General features: G+C 42.5%; 1 protein-coding gene across 1 annotated transcript in view; it reads right to left on the reverse strand.

Annotated features, from left to right (window-relative positions):
- Nucleotides 1–3,330: 3,330 nt before the first annotated feature.
- clmpb (CXADR like membrane protein b) overlaps nucleotides 3,331–21,357 on the reverse strand; it is a 73,753-nt gene continuing 55,726 nt past the window's right edge. The window contains exons 3-7 of the mRNA XM_034605514.1: nucleotides 17,100–17,304; nucleotides 13,833–14,000; nucleotides 11,801–11,923; nucleotides 11,169–11,310; nucleotides 3,331–8,559 (exon numbers count right to left, since the gene is read on the reverse strand). Coding sequence (XP_034461405.1) covers nucleotides 8,223–8,559; nucleotides 11,169–11,310; nucleotides 11,801–11,923; nucleotides 13,833–14,000; nucleotides 17,100–17,304 — 975 coding nt within the window. The 3' untranslated portion in view covers nucleotides 3,331–8,222. The remainder of the gene's footprint in view (nucleotides 8,560–11,168; nucleotides 11,311–11,800; nucleotides 11,924–13,832; nucleotides 14,001–17,099; nucleotides 17,305–21,357) is intronic.

Consider the following 21,357-nt stretch of genomic DNA (forward strand, 5'->3'; position numbering starts at 1 on the left):
CATAATTTTCGCTGTCAGATGGAACAGTATCAGATGGTTAGTTTGCAATTTTGCCCCCAACAAATGGATAATTTCATCCGTACGCTATGTTTTTAAAGTGGAATCATCAGCAGGGAACAAGTGCCGAAAAATAGCATGCTATTAACTTCTCGATATAAATATATGTCAGCACTATAATTAGTGCAGTTGTCAGAGAGTTGAATATAAATGAAATGTGGGTCACAGTGTCATTTTCATCAGCCGGGCATAATCAGTGCAAAGACTCACAAAGCACTAGCAAAGGTCCACAGTGATATTCACAGTTTTTCAAGAATGAAGCCAATTTACTGCCGTCAGTGGTGCGCTGAAATACAGAGCTTTAACAACTTTCTCTTCTTTTTCTCTTTTTTTTAAATGTGAGGATACGCTTCTAGATCATAGACTGTATATAAAGATGGATGACATGAAGCCCCCCCCCCAAAAGTGTCTTTATAGCCCCTCTGCCATTTTAGGTCGTTCTGATGTGTTCAAGTTTTCATTGGAGAAAGTTTGGTTATAATTTCTCATTTGATGCTATAAAAACAGCTGAAGCAATAGGTGGAGTGCACGCACCAGCGGGACCCTGATACCATGACTCAATCTCCTGATTGACGCAGCCTCTGGCTTTAAATGATGAATTATGAGGCCATCTTTATTTATAGTCTGTTTCGGGTTTGAATGGAATACAGTTATTATAGAAAGTTTTATTTTATTTTATCAGAATTCAAAATAAACTGTCTATCTTCACCAGGAAGCAGTGTCCATTCATGGTTATCATAGCCTACTGATCTACTATCAATCTACACCTCTCCCACTCGTCTGTGTTGCCCTTGGTGCACATATCAGGTTCCACCAGAGGGAGCTTTAAGCAAAGCCACTCATGTATAGTACCTGCACTCAGTGGAATACCACTAACAATATTACTGCTATGTTCCTACAATGAACCATATAGGACGACAGCGCACAGTGCAATCGCTACTTTGATCTTTTTTGTTTGTGGTGGGATTAGATTAGTTATCTGCAGAGACACAGGAAATTAGATCTGGTGATTAGTGGTAAGGTCAATTTCCAAGAAAGAAGAAAATACTGTCCAGGCCTCACAGACATGAAAAAAGAAAACTGAGTTTGTTTGAAAAAGAGTGACACAAACACGAGTGAAACAGACCGTCATATTCCAGAAGTTGCCGGCAGCACCTGTTTTCATTTATACGTTGTAGGTCACACTTGAGATTTCTAATTAGCTAATCTCGACTGGTGATGTGTGAATTATGATTTCTCTCTTATCCCATTAGGAGCCTCTCGGCAAAACAGATAACATGAGAACTATCCCCAATCAACACCAGGGGATGCTATTATATAAGCAGCCTCAATTACAAAGGCCTTAAGTGGCAATCTAAAAGTATTTACTTTGCAGATTACAGAGGGAGACGGAGGGCAAAATACGATTTCCTATTAATTAGGCTACAAAGCCAGCTCAGAGCCAAAAGATTCCTTATCTGTGTGATGACATTTTTTGTATCTGGTCTACTTAAAGTGTGAGTGTTCCTTTTCGTAATTGTGACACATCATGCTATTAGATGATTTGCAACAGAGCAAATAGGCTGTAAAAAGCCAGTTGTAGATTAAAAATAAAAATAGATCGATAAATAAAAACACATCATCCGTTACACGAGGAACCATCATCTTCAGTTTTTCTGATGTTCTGAGCCATAATCAAATGCAACACACCATATGCATGTATTTATAGGTGCGTGTGTGTGCGTGGGCCTGCCAGTGCGATGGGTTTAGGACAGTGTCATCATACATGGCTGATCATGTGGAACAATGGGCACGGCGGCATGGAACAGGGAGTGGAGAAATGTGGTCTGGCCTTGAAACTGTGATCTTGCTTAATATGGATGCCGTGTTTCGAAAAGATGTAAATTTAGCATAGCAGTCTGCAGCCAGCTCCTCAACAAACAGATGTCAGAGAACACACTGGTGATTGCATTATCCCCCATGGCTCGTTCATGTGCCTTTGCTCTGGGGCGTTATCTCCTCATGCATGGACGCTGCTTTTGGGACTTCTTCTTTGTTGCACCTTTCGTGCGCATCCTTGAAGCTCGCAGATAAAGTCACACCCTGTCTCTTTAACCAGGGTTGCCACACACACTCCATCTGGGCAGTTCAATAGATCGTCAACATAAGACCTTTACAGAGGGAAGAGATGAATGTCAGTCAATGAGTGGCTGACAGGTCAATAGATATTGCTGACATGTTGCCTCGTGCCTGAGTGTCACAGTTGAGGGGCTAGAGATCAAGAGAGAGGAAGAGGGAGAAGAACCCTGTACCCCCGGCCCCATGTGTCATCTTCAGCCCGTCCTGGATCATGGACTTATAGTTAGGACAACTGTGCAGAGTGTGACACCCATATTTGTAATAGAATACTTTAGAACCACACCAGTGTCCCTTTATGTCTAAGCCAGGGATGTTCTAAGATTAATTCCTGTGGAAGCTGCTCACCAGTTGTATATATACAGTACAAGCTGTTTATATATATATATGTATACAGCCTGTATATATACAGCATATATACGCTGTAATCATTCCTCAGGCGCAGGTTATAGATTGATGTTCGACATTGTGGTCAACTTGCTGAGTCTTGAAACTTACTCTGGATAGCTCATCCTTTATGTGGAACATTCAGTCGTTCACCATTGCTACATTACCATCACAACTAATCATGTTTTAATGCAACTGTGAGAATTTAAAGACTATTATCAAATCTATCCTTCTGTTCCATGCAAAGAATTTCCTACTTAGTTTTGAATTGCTTCTTGTGAGTTGACTTTTGAATGGTGCTAATGCAAAAAAACATTGATAACGTTGCTGCTGGCTTTTTTCCTGTTCCACCTTTAAATTTTCTGGGAAGGTTATCAATAAAGTATACCAATCCGTGGGTGCAGGACAGAAGCGATGAAAACCAGAAGAAGAAGTGTCCGCACACCAGTTGAGAAACCGATAATCTTTTTTTACCTCCCAGGGAACGTTTTACAAGAGCCTGTGTCTGAAATGTTACCTGGGGGGTAAGTAAAATAAATTGTGTCAGTAGGTTGTTAATTTTTGGCAGCTGTCAAATTCAAGTTGAGTCAGACAGCTAATGCAGCATTTTGTTTTTATATGTACAAATCAACAATGCCTAACAGTTTACTCTTAGCATTCAGGCTCTGACATTATCCCTCCGCACAAACACAGGAGATCGGGCAGTGATAATATATTCACAAATTCACATCAGGGCCACACAAAGTCTAAATCAAGATACCATGCAACCAGTTAAGTTGTCATTGAATATTTTATTTGCAAATGAAAGAGTAATAACTCAGAAGTCGTAAAAATATACATTTTTTACTTGTGATATTTACATGGATTGTTTTTCATCAAACCAACAAACCCAAAAAAAACCTGTACTGTTTTTTTTTACAAAACCAAAAGAGAAGCCACGGCAGAAAAAACAGATGAGTGTACAGAAAACAAAGGTGTCTTATATTTCCCTTCAGTAACGCCGCACTGAGCGTGTCTGCCCCTGACATCAAAACAATGCGGTCAAGAGAAACAGCCAACCACACGCAGCCCACACAGGCCAGTGATGAGTGTATAGCACACAAAAAAGTGCAAAGTACATGGATGAAAAGAAAAAGAATCAAACGAATGAAGACAAAAATAAAGCTTCATAAAAATTGTTGTGAGTATATTTACAATTGTAGATTTTCTTTTTTTTTTCTTTTTAGCCTAATACTGTTATGTTACATCAAAGCAAAGCATTCCCGTTCATCTGCTCAATCTCCTATGACATGCAGTTACCTTTGCTTTCTTCCTCTAGGTTGACACTCCTCCCTTAAAAGTAATGATACATCACATTCCCTTATATCGAGACACAAGGCTAAACCACAAAGTCTGAGCATGGCTTTGTCCCACTCAACAGCTTCAATCAGAAATAAAACTGCTTAATAGAACATAAAACCCTGTGGCTACATGAGAATCGTACTCCTCTCATATCTGCAGGATAACCATTAACGATTTCATGTTTGCTGCACCGTTGTGTGTCGATAATAAGACATTGTATCGTGCTGATGGATATAGTTTTCAAGAATGATTTTGGATGTGCTGCTGACACTCGTCGTGTGTTAAGACTTTCCTCCTCCACCCTCGACTGAACTGACCAAAGCTCCTTAAAATGAATTTGTTGGAGCCAGCGCAGGTTTTTCAGAGAGTGGAGAGACGCAACACGAGGGCTCATAAACCGGGGGAATCTGCCACCTGAGACTTGCTGTAGCTAGAAAGCAAATAAAAAAAAAGCTTGGAGGAATTTAACAGCTGGAAGACTTGCATACCATCCTCCACCTCCACTGCTACTTTCATTTGTGGTGGGGGGGGGGGATTCAATGGCAGGAGCCCACAAGCCTGGCTCAATATCAGTCCTGTTTTAACTCTTCTGATTCCCAGCACTTCTCTTGCAGGAGAAAAAAAAGTCTTGAATCACATGCTACCCAGATTGTTAAGATGCATAGCAGTGTCTGTCCATCTGAGTGCATGTGTGTCGGCATGCACGTGTGTGTTGTTACAGTAGCTGTTTATATATGTGTGTGTGTGTGTGTGTGTGTGTGTGTGTGTGTGTGTGTGGAGTGTTTCCCTTTCTCTGCTGCATTTGGAATCCTGGTTCCATCAGTCAGTCGTAATACCACCGGACATTCAATCCATCAAATTGATTCTGTAGGAGCAGAAATGACAAGGATTGCAGTTTGGGGTTTTATGTGTGTGTGTGTGCATGTGTTTGTGCCCATGTGCATCTGCCAGTGTACATGGAGAACACGCCTGTGTTTCCATGTGCACCTATGTGTACATGGGTACCTGTATTGTGTGTGTGCGTGTGCGTGTGTGCATGTGCGTGAGCCTTGAGATGCCATCATTACACCCAGGGAGTGCATTATACGTTAAGAGACGGCTAGAGAAGAGACGGAGCGTACAAGTAGCCTCCAGAGCTGACGACGGTTATGAATTATGGACGTGATTTGTCTCAAGATGCCACCCCCACAAGCAAAAACATGACTGCTGCCTGTGACGCCAGGTTCAGTAGGCATGTAAGTCAATGAAAATGAAAGTAAACACTGCCAGTCTGCAGTCATATCAATTTAGATAGAGGTTACTTTGCCTGACTGGATCCTTCTCACTCACTGAATGGCTAACATGAGAATGTGTGGGTGTGGCCCAAGGGCTTATACTGAATTTACATGCACACACCCACACACACACATTCACACACATTCACAGACATGCATGCATGCACGCAAGCACGCACGCACAGACCCACTCATCCAGTAGCTTCCCTGGTCAAATATGAGCTTCTACCTCTAGTTGTATATAAAAGGCATTTCTTCCCCAGAAAACGTCCCTTACAGTTAAGTCACGTGAAATTCCACGGGTCAAAGTCAAACCACATGTGCTTTCAGACAGATGTTGGTTTTCAGCACTTTTCATCGTATGGTTATACTTTTTTCAGATTTGTAAAGTGGAACAAAAGTAAAATCACTGAAACATTAATAACAGGATATAATACTAAAGTGTTAGACATACTGATTATTAGAACCAGTCGTGGAGTTAAGTTGTCAAGTTTGTCCTGAGAGGAAAGGTCATAGAACCATTAACATTAAAAACACTTTATTTTTGATAATATTAACATGCTCACTTCATTTCATGGCAATCTGCCTATTGGGTTTGATATATCTTTGTGCATAAATTTTAGCTGGATGGAATACAAGGTTAAAGGTCAGGGTTACACCAAACAATATTCATCATGTGTCGTCTATAAATACTCACAGCAGATTCTGTGGTCATCTGGAAGTGACTTTTTCAAGATAAGTCGTTATTGACCAAAGTGCTGGTCAAGGGGAAATTCTTAACCCAGCGGCGACGCCTCAGGAAAGGTCACCGGGTCACTTTAATCAAATGAAATAGTTCCCACAGGATCAATAACATCCATAGAACGTCTCACCAGAATTTGGCGTGTAGTCGCAAAGACAGAGTGTCTTCCTTTGGACTGAGCAAGATGCCTTTCTTTCTCCACCTTCCTGCACCTTCCACACATGTGATAATGTTTGTTTCACATGAATTCACTCAGAATGCAACATCTGTAAAAGTACATGGTTTAAATTCACTTTTGGGTTTCCCATTTGACTCATTTGTAAGGGCTACATCTCTCCTCAAATACCCTAATTTGTTAAATTAAATGACATCATGTGCATATATCTATCCGTATGTACAATATAAAACAAGACTGATTACAGAATATACATTACATTGTCCCGTGACACGGGATTGCTTTCTCACCACGGATAATTCACTCTGCTTGTGCTGCCGAGGCTGCGTCTGTTTATTACTGGGGCGAGTTTGTGAAGTTGTATCTTTCGCTACTCGCTGCTGTTGACCCTCGAAGCTGGATGTGACCAGAGACTTAACCACTGGTGTGCTGAAGATAAGGACGAAGAAAGAAACCATCAAAAGGAAGAGGGATTGCAAAGGCACACTAGATAGGCTACTTGCCCTTTTTTCAGCTACTTTCAATCAAACTGCACTGGGTCTGTCGGAGGATATGACAAAGGGGGGATTGGCCGATAGCGCGGCTCAACCAATAACCAAGCAGGGCCCCGTGATTCGGCGAGACAGCAATCGAGTGCCACTCCATTGTTATGGATCCAGGGAGAGTGCTGACAATGATACCATACACACCCGACACAATTAAAGTCTCCAGAATCATACTCCGCGTTCCATTCATTCAGACTTTGTGAAATTGAATGTCAAGGTCAATTCTTTGTGCCTTAGCTCAAATATTGATTCAGTACCTTATAGGAGGCTGAATGTAATGGGATCCACCATCATTGTATATCACACATTCATGGTAACAGATTTTGGTTTCACTTCAGAAATGTAGTAAGAGTAAAATAAAATATAAAGCAACGATAATAACCCATCCTAGGGATTGGTGGCACTTCTTCATATGGATGAATGGACACATGGCTGTCTGTCACCCTTTACAACCTGTTCAACGAGAAGAGACACCGGAAACCCGAAAGAAAAAAGAAAAACAAGTCCAGCTGGGCTACTAGATGCTTATCCCCTATATTTAAATGACTCGCTATAGGCCTAATATATACTATTTAATAATTCAGGGAGTATATTCAGTACCAGAAAAAGGACGTCCATTGATGTAGACAGGATGTGGGAGGGGGTTACAAACTCCATTGGACTTGGACTCCACTGCCAGTGCTACATCCGTGTACCTGAAGTTTCCCCCTGCTGATTGGTAAAGCAGATGAGCTGTTCGCGAGCCGGCTGAGTCAGTCTCAGGGCCGCTGTGGTATCTGGCAGGTTCTTTATGAGCGCACGAAAAAGACCGAGAGCACTGAGGCAGATGATGCACATGCCACGCACTGTGTCTGTCCACATGGATGGGCACAATCGGCCTGGCCCATGGGAGGCGGAGAGGTTTGTGGTTTCAGAGCAGGTGCTGGAAGCAGTGAGTCGGAGGTGCGGGCTGACATGAATCACAGAATCGCCGCACGCCTCCCCCCAGCCCCCTCCTCCCACAGCGGACAAAAATCTGTAGCTGTCCGATGTCCGTTTTCTTCCTCTCCGTTTTCGTATCCATCTTGCATTTGTTGACAAGTGAAGTTCAACATGCTGTATGACTCCATTGGCTCAGAGTTTGGATCTACTTTATCATCCAGCCGTCTCTCCTCCTTTCTTCTTCTCCGCTGTATGACTAACCCTTTGATTCCATAAATAAATAAAAGCTCTACGAGGGGGCTTCTTCCACCTCTCTGCACACGGTGCTTCCCCGTGCCTCCCACAGCCAAAAGAAAGAACTCAGAAAATAAGTTCTGCCTTCAGCCATAGAGATACAAACAGTTGCATCTCAGGTCTTGTTTTTTTCTTCTGTTTTGTTGTTTTATGTAATTCAGTAGGGGGCAAGCATGTCGTATTTTCCCTTTTTAAGTATGCATTCATTAAAAGTTCTTTTGGACTTTATAGTATTGATTCTTTTAATTACATCCTTTTAACTAGTTTCATTTCTGTGTTTATGGAAGAGTCTTTAGGAAGGGGTGAGGGGGGCTTGGGCAGGGATGGGGAAGGGCTCTCACATGGCTGCAGGAAGGGGTTGGCTCTCAGTCCTACACAGTCTGAAAGGCCTTGGTCTGGGCGGGGACCATGAGGGTTGGGGGTGTAGGCCCCGACATGTTCCTGGAGTTGAATTTGGGAGTGGTAGGGGGCTCGGGGTTCTTGGGGGGCACAACTGTAGTGTAGGCAGGTGGGGACTGGGGGAAGCCTGGAGGCTGTCCATTCTCCTTGAGAGCTGCTACAGCAGGTGGGCGGGGGCGGTGACCACGCTGGGCGCTGTTGTGCACCATGGACTGGGTGGAAGAGGCTCCGGAGCGTGAGCTGCCGGAGCGGGACGAGGACAGGGAGTTGGGCTTCACCAGCTTGGCCTTGGGAGCCTCCGCATCCTCCCTGTGGTTGGAAACACACACAAAGAAAAACGATGGTTCTTTTATTTGATATGAACTGTACCTCTAAAAATAGAAAAGAGGCAAGCACACATACACACAGCAAAACAGCAAAACAACACAGTACCGATCTCTCACACTTTTCCAGGGCCTTATTCACATGGGACAAGTGAATAATTCATGAGATACCCCGCAGCCCCCAAGTTTTGTGAAAACATATTTGCATGGAATAATGAAATGTGTGGAAATCACCAGATGGAAAAAAAATGTTTGCTGAAAATGTTTCTTGCACAGTTCTCAGTTTTTCATGAAAGATGGTGGATGGAAATGTGAGGAAAACAAACTTCAGGTGAGAGTAGCATTCCTCACCAAACCTCCCATCCACGGTAGTTTGTGTTCATTGTCGCACAGGGTGTGTCGATTGTGAGGGTAAATCAGTAGATAACAATATCCCATTGATATAAGGCTTATACAGAAAGTCAGAGAAGTGAAGTTGGTGTGTGTGAAGATGTGTGTCACTGCTGTGCTGCTGTGTTTGGGTCAAGCAGATGAGGGGGAAGGCTCAAACTCTTTACATATGGTACAAGGTAACACATCTTATTTACTGGAAGTTGTCCCTCAACCATGCTGCATTATTCATTGTTACATCAGAACATATCCATAATAACAAGTCACAAAAACATGCTGTTACCTTTACATTCATTAATGGTGCACGCTGTCTACATGACTTTAGAGTGAGGAATAAACACTAGTGTGCTCTCTCACTCTATTGTCGCCACACACACGCACGCAAGAAAGCACCCACACAGAGAAATACACACATGAAAGGAAGGGTGGTGTGAACAGACTCATAAAAACATAATCGATGAGCTCTTGACCTTGTACTTTTATTTTTACACTCTCTCTCTCACACACAGACACACACACACACACACCCACACACACATGCACACAGACATTTGCGCTCCTGTCTTTGTGAGGACAATGATAACGCATTCCCTCTTATCTCTTACAACCAAATGTCACAGTTCCAACCTTAACTCTGAGCAAAATCTAATCCCATAGCCCTAAAACCAAGTCTCTACCCTAGAACATTCCATGAAAGTGCGTCAGAAAGTGAGGACAGGCTAAAATGTCCTCAGTCCTAAGGTCTAAAACTAGAAGAGAGTGCTTCCCGCTGCCAAGGCCAACAGTCCCATTATGAAACCACATTCAAATTGAACATTTATCTATTTGGATCTGCACCACACTGCACACACTGATAAATATCAGTCTGCTAAACATGCCTGATTTGTTCAATAAGATCTATAAATTATGTTCTGAGGAATCAACCAAAATGTTGAAATTGTCCCATCTCGCAATGTTTAGGAAAGTGAAAGAAAATCCTAGATCCGCCCCCGGAAGTTTTTTTGTAATCATCTTACACACACACACAGAGACAGGAAGAGAGAGACAGGTAGACAGCAAACACATTCATGCATTAAGGGACTGTTGCTGTGTCACTTAGCATGTGATCTGCTTAGCTGTGCTACTTTCAGCTGGACTGGTGTGTGAGGTCACACGCAGGTCACACAGCCACGTGCTTACATCACCATCATTGCTCCATCAAACCAAAGCTAAACAGGACTGTAGTTAAATCGAATGTGCGACAAACTCAATGAATGATCCAACAAAACACATGTTTCTGACATGCAGTCAGAAAACACTGTTATGTTAGGATAATATGCATTTTAACATTTACACTGTGTTTAGTTACTGAGCTGAACATTAATTATTAATTAACTACATAATTTTTAAAGAAACTGCATTATCTATTTCTCAAACTGTGCCCTGCAGTAAAATATTTAAAACTTTGTATTCTCTCTCTCCTCACTTTTATTTTAAGGAATCGTTTAAGGCCAATAAAAGCATTTAAGCCAGGCTTTGACCTGGAAGCCTGCATCGAGACATCGTCTTCATGCAGACCTATTAGCGTCCAGCAGGTCCTACCTCGCACATCAAAAGAAAGGGACTTAGATAGTGGTTTTGTTAACTGTTACATTATATACATTGGATTTGTTTGTATTATTTAACTGTTATACTCTGGTTTCAGGTGAATAAGTGAAACATGTGGCTCAGATTTGCATACCTGTCTCCTAGACCTGAGATTGTACCTGTAGGTCGATGGGAAGATGATAGAACCAGGTGCACCACCCCAGCGACATACATTTTTTCTGCATCTACATACCCCACATACTTCTGTTTGTCTTTTTTCATGAGATATGTTGTAGTTGTTAATTAATGTTCCTGATAAAGACAAAATATTATATCACGAAACACAGTTACGGCAGATATTATATATTTTAAATACATGCAATATTACATTAGGCTCTTACTTGAAATAACAGTAAAGCGGTTTTTCACTTATTTAAAAGTCTGAAAGTGTATAGTGCAGCTAAACTAACACAGCAACAGCCCCACAAGGACATAGAAGCAGAAATACACAGACACACACACACTTAAACACATATTGCCGCACAATTTTAGCATTTTAGCAAACATTTTAATACAGTTAAATTAGTTCAAAATGACAAGAATGTGAAACAACCAGAGAAGAAAGGAGGATGACTAAACCTGATCTCGTTTGGAGTCTCCTCCTCCTCGTACTTCTTCTTCTCTTTCTTCCGGAAGACGAGCCAGATGATTAATATGACAATGAGGATACCGAGGGATATTCCCACCACCACACCCGCCGCCCAACCAACATTCCTCGCATCTGTGGACAGAGAGGATCCAATGAGAGTTCACATACAGTCCTTATTCTTAAACTTAAAATCACTCATTCTTATGGTTCCTGCTCATTAATGGGAAGTTCCCTTTGTTTGTGCCACAATGGCCAAATACAATTTAACACCAAGGCTCCCAAACTGCTCCTGCTGTGGTGCTAGACGTGTAATCATTTTCTCGACACATGACCCCGGCCGTGCTGGGCCTCTCAGCGAATGTATTAGAGTGACAGTGAAACATAACTGTTGTAGCAGAGGTGGTGACCAGTAGCCACCAGTTTACGTTTAGTGCAGTCCCTGGTGTTGGAGCACTGGGGGTGAGAATGGAAAGTGTGAGCGAGTAGGGAGGTTTGTAGAAAGGCAGAGAGGAGGTACAAATGTATTTCCAGCCGCAGTTTGAAACAATAACCATCAATCAGCGTGACAGTTCGGTGCGAGGCGAACACCGAGGGGTCGCCTCCCTTCCCTCCTAAAACTCACGCTGCATTGTGACCTCGATGGTGCAGTTTTCCTCTCCCACGTCGTTGTTGGCTGTGCACCTGTAGACACCTGTGCTGTCCATGGTGAGATTCCTCAGGGTGACCATCTCTGGGTTCTTCAGATCTGGGGGAATAAGATTAAGTTTTTATTCGTTTACAAATGTTGTTCAAATCTTCCTGCACCTCCACCATCCTCATTTGTATGACAGAAGAATAAATATATATCATGACCTAAGAAAGAGAGACACTGAATACGTTTAGATTATTATAACAATATTGCGATATGAACCAGATTAAGCCAATGGTGTAAACAACATTTTCTGATTACTTTAACCTAAATAATTCATTCATTAACTGACTGATGACAGATTTCCTGGGTGTAAACAAGAAGGAAAAATAAAAACGAGAGAGAATGATAACACCCAAATTGGTAAACAGCACCATCTTATTATTTATGATTTAGGATCTACAACTGGCGCAATAACGTCAGACGTAATGGCGTAGAAGAGGATGATTGATGTGTCATGCATGTTATGTGCCCACCCTAAAAAAGACTTACAAGACAGCATTGTTTAGAAAAAAGAAAAAGAACAAAACAAAGATAACAATAACAATACGAGACAAATAAACCATCCTGACATTTTTTTCCCCCCAAGGTTTAGAATTAAATTAAAGAACTATTCCATTCTGTCATCATCAGAACATTTCTGGACATTTCATGTATTATAAAGAGATTTAATTCATCCTAATAAGGGCAATAGAGGAGAAACTGTGATTTATTCTCAACCTCTCTTTAGTTACAATCAGACTCTGCTCTGTAACATGTTAACAGGAGTATGAATGGAATATTCTATTACCAACTCGTGTAAATACTACAATCCAAGTAATGTCTTGTTCAGAATAAGGTCAATATTTGGAATATTGGTATCCAAGTAAGCACAGTCCCTTATGAGAGTTTATTTAAAAGGCCCACCCCACTGAAGAGGACTTGAAGAAAGTAACAGGAATGTGAGCATGAGAGGAGCCTCACAGCCCCATGGGATATTTAGTCATCTCAACCAATGACAATCATGTGATATTGCCTTTCACCAGAGCCATAAATAATGGCCGCCGACACTGTGTGTTATCGTCCAATGAAAACTAATTAGACTGAACAGGTGTTGTGTGGTGGAGGTCATTAATTTGAAGGTTTTTGTCTGGGCACGTGCCGACGCCGACGCCAGTTGAACCGCGGAGGGAAAAGTAAGAGAGAGAGGTTGGCACCCTGGGGTGTTTATTCTGGTTTAAAGAGTTCAAGATGAGGAGAGCTGTCCAACCACTCGCTTTTCTTTTCTGCTTTAAACTGTGGCAGGTAATTTGTAGAGGCAGACATTTTTGGTAATGGTCCAAGAGGAATTCAGGAATCCACACTACGTGAATGAAGAGTGTCTCAGTGCTTCTACTGGGCCATGTTTTTTTTGTTTTTGGTCGGCTGACAGTTCTGTCTATTATATTATATTTTCTCAACTATGCACACACAAACCAAGAAAACCCTCACTTCACACTGACTTTATACAGGTATAATTCACTTGGGCCACACTGACATTTCAACATCACAGGGGCCTTCATCAGTATCAGTCTGGAGCCTTGTGTGTATATAGCTCATCCCAGCAGAGCGCATCGACAAACCACGTGGCTCTGTTGTGCTTTCGTGCCGTGCATGAAGAATCAGTGGCCTACGCGGGACAATCCCAGAACCGTCTAAGTGCCCTTGAGCAAAACACTTACACTGTTAATTACTCCAGTGAAGCAGCTAAAGGGACGAGTGGTAGAAGAGTGTAGTGGTATACCGGGCAGATTTATGTGTGAGTGTTTGCAAACGTGTGAAGACGGGAGGGAGGTGAGGGAATCGCGGTGCGCTCAGCAAAACACTCCATTGGATGAATGCAGCCTATAAAAAACACTAATTTAAAAAAGGAATCCTCGTAGTGTTTCTCTGCTGAGCGCTGGATGGTGAATCAGCACGTCACTGTGGTGCCAGTTATTTTCCTTACCTATCAGTGCCAGGTTTGGCAGCTTGCCCAGGCTCTTGCCTTTGTCCAGCACTCGCTCCCACTTGTAGTTGATGGGTTCTGACCCGTCGCTGGACTTGCAGCTCAGCTTGACATCGCTGCCCTCCAGGAGTTTGCCGTCCATCCAGCACCTCGGCTTGGAAGGCTTGACTGTAGGAAGACATGGGAATTAGAAAAACGGTTTAGGGCAAATTACAAATCATGTGTTCTTTATCATATTAGCTCAGATTTATTTACAGTTTTGAGTTTTGCATCAGATTTTAAGCCTTTGGATTTCATTACGTGGTAGCAAATATCTTAATCAAAATTTTAATACATTTTTAAAAATTATTTACAGTCTATCAATTAGTCTTAGATTAATATATATGCATCCATCAATTGTCTTCTGCTTATCAGGGCTCTGGTAGCGGAGAAAGTTGGCCAAGAAGGGTATCCCTGACGTCCTTCTCCTAGCCACGATTTCCAGCTCTTCCTGGGGGATCCCAAGGCGTTCCCAGGCCAGATGGGACGGAAGGCGCCCAGGAGGAATCCTGACCAAATGCCCAAACCGACTCAACTGTTGCCTTTCAACATGAAGGAGCAGTGGGTCTACTGCGAGCTCCCTCCGGATATCTGAACTCCTCACCCGATCACTGAGGCTGAGCCCGGCAGAGAAAAGTCATTTCAGTCGCATGTATTTGTGACCTGTCTACCCAGAGCTTGTAAGCGTAGGTGAGGGTTGGTCTATAGAAAAGAGTTTGAAGCCTGGATCCAGGCTGACCAGCTGTGAGATGAATAGGATCATCATACACTCTTTTCCTCATCTCTAAATAAACCACTGCATGTTAGAGAGGTAAATCATGTTTGCTCTGTGGTAAATGCAACGTAGCGCTGAACAATCTGATCGTAACCAACATGATTTTTGACGTTGTAGAAACATTTCCATGGTAACAGTGACCTTCACCAATCAGAGACGTTGCTACTGCCCCTGATGATTGTGGGTAGTTTCTCCTCGTCGTTGCGGATAAAAAACGTTTTCTTTAAACACAGTTGAAATGATAGGAACTTGTGGCTTCGAGGTCCATTTAACATTGTTTCACAACCACGTAATCCACCTTCAATGGTAACAATGTTATGTATGGTTGTTTTTTTTTGCATTTTTAGAAAAAAATCCTAATCACATAACCACAAAAATGTGATTATGATTTTATAAGTAGGACATTCACCGAAGCTCGATTTATTCCATAATGCAAAGTCAAGTGAAACAGTGAAGTGAATGTTACTTTCAGTCATTCCACAGAGCTGGTGACACACACAGGGAGAAAAAAACAGTCCCATAGGGAATAGATCAATGTGACCCCGACGCGGGCTGTGAACGCTTGTGGTGATATGTTCTCCACAGGTCAAAGGTTTTGGTCATGGTCCAGTAGCTGGAGGCAGAACGCAGTATAGCTGGAGCCTGCTGAGCGCTGTACAGCTGCTCTGTTTAGATACACGCCGAGAGGCACCGCTATAAACGCAGGAAAAAAGCAGCACATCCTTTTTTCTCTCGCCCAAGGTATATTTTTAGATCAGGGGTGAGCTAAATTTAAAACGTCTATTTTGTATTTTGGCTGTGCTGTCTATAAGGCAACTTTTGAAATCAGACGCCGCAGCTTGTCAGCAAAGTAACTCCTGAGTAATGCTGAGATGTAGTGACTTAGCGATAGCCGCTACACAAAGCCAGACAGCTTACGTGCATCTCTCTCTTTGTTCGTCTTCTCCACCCCCCTGGTCTCGGAGGCAGAGTTCTCTCTCTCCCTGTTTCTCTCTCAGTAAGCAATATAATGAGAGGAGCCGAGCGGGCGAGCACCGACGCTTCATCTGTGAATCTCGCAGCTCTGTCAGGGTCAGTTAGGCCCAACTGCAGCAGGAGCAGGAACGCGTAACCTCATGCACAAACTATTTGCAAGTGCACACACATAAAAATGCAGCACATACACTGAAACAAACCGAGTTTAAAAATCTGCACATGCAAATTCACATTTAACAAAAGCAGCTAAGGCATCTGGGCATAAACACATACAAAACCAGTGGAGGCACGAGTAGAAACCCCTGGCACACACACAATTACATACACTCGCAGACTGCCTCATGCCAAGCCAGCTACCGGCTCGGCTGCCAAGCTATTATCTTAGCATGGGGAGAGAGAAAAATGCAAATGTTCGTCTCTCTCAAGATCGAAAGTGCCACCGCAAAGCTGAGGGCAATTTGTAAAAATCGAGGCACTAACTCACTGAAATGTCTTCATGGAAGGGAGAGGAGAGCGAGAGCGAGAGGATTAACAGACTGTTCCATTAGAAAACCAATAACTGCGGGTTGAACTAATCTCCCATGATGTTTTAATAAATCTCCCGCTTTTCTGACATTGAGAATGATCTTGCTCCTCCCGCCGGACTTTGTGGCCGGCTTTTGTGGTGCAGCGTTTCCCCCTCCTCGCTGTCTGTCCTTCAAAGTTGTTTAGCTATTTAAGATATGCAGGCGGAGACGCACATTACCACGGAGCTAGCTGTAAAACTAAGCCATTTATAACCATCTGTACGTTGGGCATATGAGCAAAACAAAGCGACTAGAGAAAGAGGCGGATAAAATGTACAATGATGTGGCTTATGAGGCCGAAACAGGCTTTTCTTTTGTTGCTAAGAGCTAAGACGTGACTCCTACAAGTAATTTTCCTAAGTAGCTTATCAGCAGCGAGATTGATGACATTTGCTTTTTTCCAATGTCATTTTCAACTCCAAAATTTCATTAGAAAATGTACCTCAAAGTTGGAACTCGGAGAAGAGTCTGTTGCTGCCTGTCCCCTCATAGATCTTACAGAGGACAGAAATGAATTTAACTTGATGCTCAACGTCCGTGGAACTCGGTCCCTAACTCAATCAATCAGTTCTGTGCTCTTCCAGGCCCAGTCGCCTGTTTCTGGTCTCACCTCATCGACAAACCAATCCGAACGAACCCAAACAGCATGAGCGAAATCAAATCACACTGTCTGAATCAAATTGAATCATTAGATCAGTCAGCATGACGGAGGAAATGTGCCAGGCTAATGATCCAGTGATTAGCTCTTAGTGTGTGTGTGTGTGTGTGTGAGAGAGAGAGAGTCTATGTCCATTTTCCATACACAAATGGGTGCAGGTCTCTTCCTAACCTGATGGAATGTGCACATATGTGCACCTGTATGCAAATCTATCAGTAACCTGTGTGTGTGTGGAGTACGATGCGAACACTCACCCAGCACAATGAGGTTGACCTGGCTCCAGTGGTACTTGCCCCCAGTCTTGACTTTACAATAGTATTCACCAGAGTCGGACAGCAGCAAGTCACTGATCATCAGGGAGGCGTCCCCGGCCAGGTACTCCCCGGCAAAGGACAGACGGCTGGCCTCGCTGCCTGTTGCCTCATTGGTGTAAACCTGGCCCCCGAAGAAGGTTATGATCTAAACACAGAGAAGAAGAAAATCATAAATGCTTTTTTAACTAAACTGGCACTCAGTAGATTGCATACCTCCACCAAGGCCCAACAGTCCCCTCAAATTCAATCAATATCCAACACTCGTAGATATCAGTTCCCTAAATGTGCCAGATTTTTTGTTCATAAAGATCCATGAATTATTCCCTGAGAAGTCAGTCAAAATGTCATAAAACATCTCGCAATGTTAAGAAAAAGTTCTAACACCCTCCATCAACATTTAATGGGTTCTTCCCTGACCCATACCACACCTTTCCACCAAGCTTTGTGGGAATCCAATTTTGTGTAACCCTACTAACAATAAAAAAAAAGGCAGATAAAACACAACCTCCTTGGCAGAGGTAATCACATGGATGTGATAATGTAAACCAACATTTTAATTGGCTCATGTAATTATTGCAACCAACTAGCAATAAAAGCTTTCATGTCACATTAAGAACCTGTTTGTTTGACGTCATGTCTATGTCCCAACAGCAACACTCTTGATATTATCAACTGGTCGCCTTCCATTAACAAGTACATAGCTCTGATGAGGGAGCATGCTCAGACACTTCCATGCAGTCCCTCACTGGGCGCACTGTTTGGAGGGAAACGGAACACCAGCACTCTTGGGTAACACTGTTAACGATCACTTTTTAATTAATTAACACTTGGGAAATAATATTTTACAAATGAATGCATTTGCCTGAATGCCAGTATCCTGCCAGCGTTCATTTAGCTGATTGTCTGTGAGCACTGTTATCTCTCCTCACGCTCCTTCTACAAGCCGAGCTCTCAAATTGACCAAAAAAATATTCTATTCAAGGGCTGAGATAAAAGATTAATGTCCCCACAGTGGCACTGATGTGATGGCAGCACACTGGCACACACAGAACGGAATATGTTGCGATACCACTGTTCCCTTTCAGATACCAATTCCAATATCAAGATTTTACGTATCTGGTAAAGATACCAAGTACCAAAAATACCCCAACTTAACATATTTTCACAGCTGTACGCTACCAACACTGTATGTAAGAGATGGTTGCTATCATTGTTTTATGGCCTTGCTCAGGTCTAACCTTTTGAAACACAAATACATCTAACTACTAATTCCACAAACTTCGGTCTGCGTGTATATTATTATTATTATCTCATTATTGTCTTTTTATTGCTATTTATTTGACCTCCTTAATCTTAATCTTGATGTCCTTCACCTAGTTTGTTGACCTGTGCTTTTTGACATGTATCATATTGGATGTTGTTTGTGTGATCATGAACAGGGTAAGCTGCAAATGAATTGCCCTCCTTGGGATCACTAAAGTTGTCCGCTGTGATCCACGCGTGAATGTGGCTCCAGAGGAAGATAAGAGAGGACATTAAGGCTAAAAACATGGTGTAAATGAAGCAGTTTCGAGTCGGATTTCAATGTCGGGGCATGTGGACACTTGGATGACACCACAGGAGCAGTGTGGAAGCGTTTTACGTTTTTTTTTCTGTTCTGAGAATCGGTCACTATTTACTTTAATTGTATTGGATTTGGCTGCAACACCCCTGAGACTCCAAAAGTGTTTTGTGGACTCAAACACTCATTATCTACTTAATGAGTGTTTGCGGTTTCGATGCACCGCTCCATCAGCATAGTGATGAGTAGATAATGAGTGAATTTTCATTTTTGTGTGAACTATCCCATCTTCTTCTATGTCCATGGATAATCTACAATAGTTGTCAGCATCCAGGTTGACAAAAACGGTAAAACACAAATATCACCCCACAAAAGAGGAATGTTGCAGACAGGGCGTCACCGTTCCACTTGTGGCACACTTCAGTGCGAACATTTTAGCAAGGTCTGGTTTATGCCAGATTACTGAAAGTCTCTTCTTTTTCACCGTTCTAAAAACAGCATGAGATACTGACTGTGGGCGCGGCGCTGCAGAGCAGGGAAGCCGTGGTTGAGAGGCTGGGGTCAAGACAGCTGCCTGTCTAGCAGACGTGGGCGACTATGCATCGATGCAGAGACATAACATAATCGATTCAAGTTTTCTGCTACGTTCATTGTCTTAGCGATGTGCTGCCGCTGCAAAATTATAACCAGCGCTGCTCCAGGATCAGAACAGACGCTGATTAAAGGTCCGGTCGTCCTGTATGAGTCGGAGTCTGTTTTCCTCACTTCCCCTCTGACCTGCGCTCACTTTACACCTTTACAATAAACACCAGCACTGATAACAAGGTATTAGGACACGTACAGGACTGACGTTTACTTTGTGTTTGTTTGAGTTCAAGAGACACATGTTTAAACACTGTGTGCACGCATTCCCGCGTTTCACACAACACGAGACGCAACGTGACGCGCACAGTCAGGACATCAGGGTTAAAGTGACCGGAACGATCCGGAGTCATGATCCGTCATCATCGATTAATAACTAAATACATGTGATTGTCAGTTTGTGTGAAGAGGGACAGGGACAGAGACAAGCACACACACACACACACACACACACACACACACACACACACACACACACACACACACACACACACACACACACACACACACACACACACACACACACACACACACACACACACACACACACACACACACACACACGCAGACAGACCCTGGCATTCACCTAGGTCAGGAATCTAAGTGTTATCTTTGATAGGATAGGCTTTGTCCTTGTGACAGAGGATTATTCAAAAAGTACACATTTTGAGTACTTCATAGTATTTGTGGCAGTAGTCTAACTAGTACTCCAACAATATCAGTTTCATGAAGAACTTATGGTAAAAAAGCTTTTTATCCTTCATCAAATATAGCAGAAGAAGTTCATTCTTGTTTTGTGGAGGGGACTTTGACACAGGATTACTCAAAAACTACACAGTGTCAGTACTTTGAGGAAAAAAAAGCTCCTCTAAACCTTCGAACCGCGTCACCACGATAACCGTAAATGTGCAATCAATTGCATAATAATGAGATACTAAGTCATAATAATGAGATACTATCTCATAATTAGGATACTATCTCCTAATTAGGAGATACTAAGTCATAATTATGAGATACAGGATTTTTATTTTCCTCATCACAGTGGGGGAAATGGGCCTCCATACCACCGCAGTGCAGCACGACTCCTGATTCAAAGAAAAGAACAGAAAAGACCTGGTATCTGATTAGTAAATAGATTTGCAGACCTGTCAGTCCTGTTATTGGTATTGGAACATATCAAGTGAGAAAACCAATTTTGTTTAAAGATTTAAAGTTCACACTAAACTATAAGGCTACTATATATTCAGACAGTAAACACATATTATTCTGCTTTGCTCTGTTTACCTCTGGCAAAATCAGGTCATGTTTGATTTCACTCAGTTTTCTCTTGTTTGTTATTTAGCAGCTGCACCTTAGCAACAAAGATGCCAGAACGTATAGTGGCTGTTGTGTTGATATAAAGACTCAGAATAAATTTTGTTTCCCGGAAATATTACACATAGTGATGAAATGAGCAAATTAAGTAATCTTTTAAGGTACATGAATACTTTGAATTGAGGCGTTACTGCGGGGAACAGGTTAATATGTATGTATGTATGTGCATGTGCGTATTGTTAGTTAATATATTTATATTGCCATATCCTTCATTTGTGAAGCACTTTGATGTGCACTAACCTGTATAAAAGGTGCTACATGAATGAAGTTTTATGAACAACATGTTTGTATGTCTACTATGTGTACATATGTTTGTACTGTATATGTACACATCCATCCATCCCAGCAACATCCGGTATCTATACCGCTTATCCCTGAGGGTCGAAGCTGGAGCCAACCCCAGCTGACATTGGGTGAGAGGCAGGGTACAGCCTGGACAGGTTGCTGACAGGTTGCCTAATCTCAACCTGCATGTTGGAGGAAGCCGGGGAACCTGGCTTCCTCCCACACAAACACCTGCCCAAAAGTGGGATTCAAACCGGGAACCTACAACATGCAAACATGTAAAATACTGTTTATAATCTGGGTACACAAAATAAATAAAATATAAACCATAAAAGA

Source organism: Hippoglossus hippoglossus, chromosome 13 (genome assembly GCF_009819705.1).
Source record: "Hippoglossus hippoglossus isolate fHipHip1 chromosome 13, fHipHip1.pri, whole genome shotgun sequence".
NCBI lineage: Eukaryota > Metazoa > Chordata > Actinopteri > Pleuronectiformes > Pleuronectidae > Hippoglossus > Hippoglossus hippoglossus.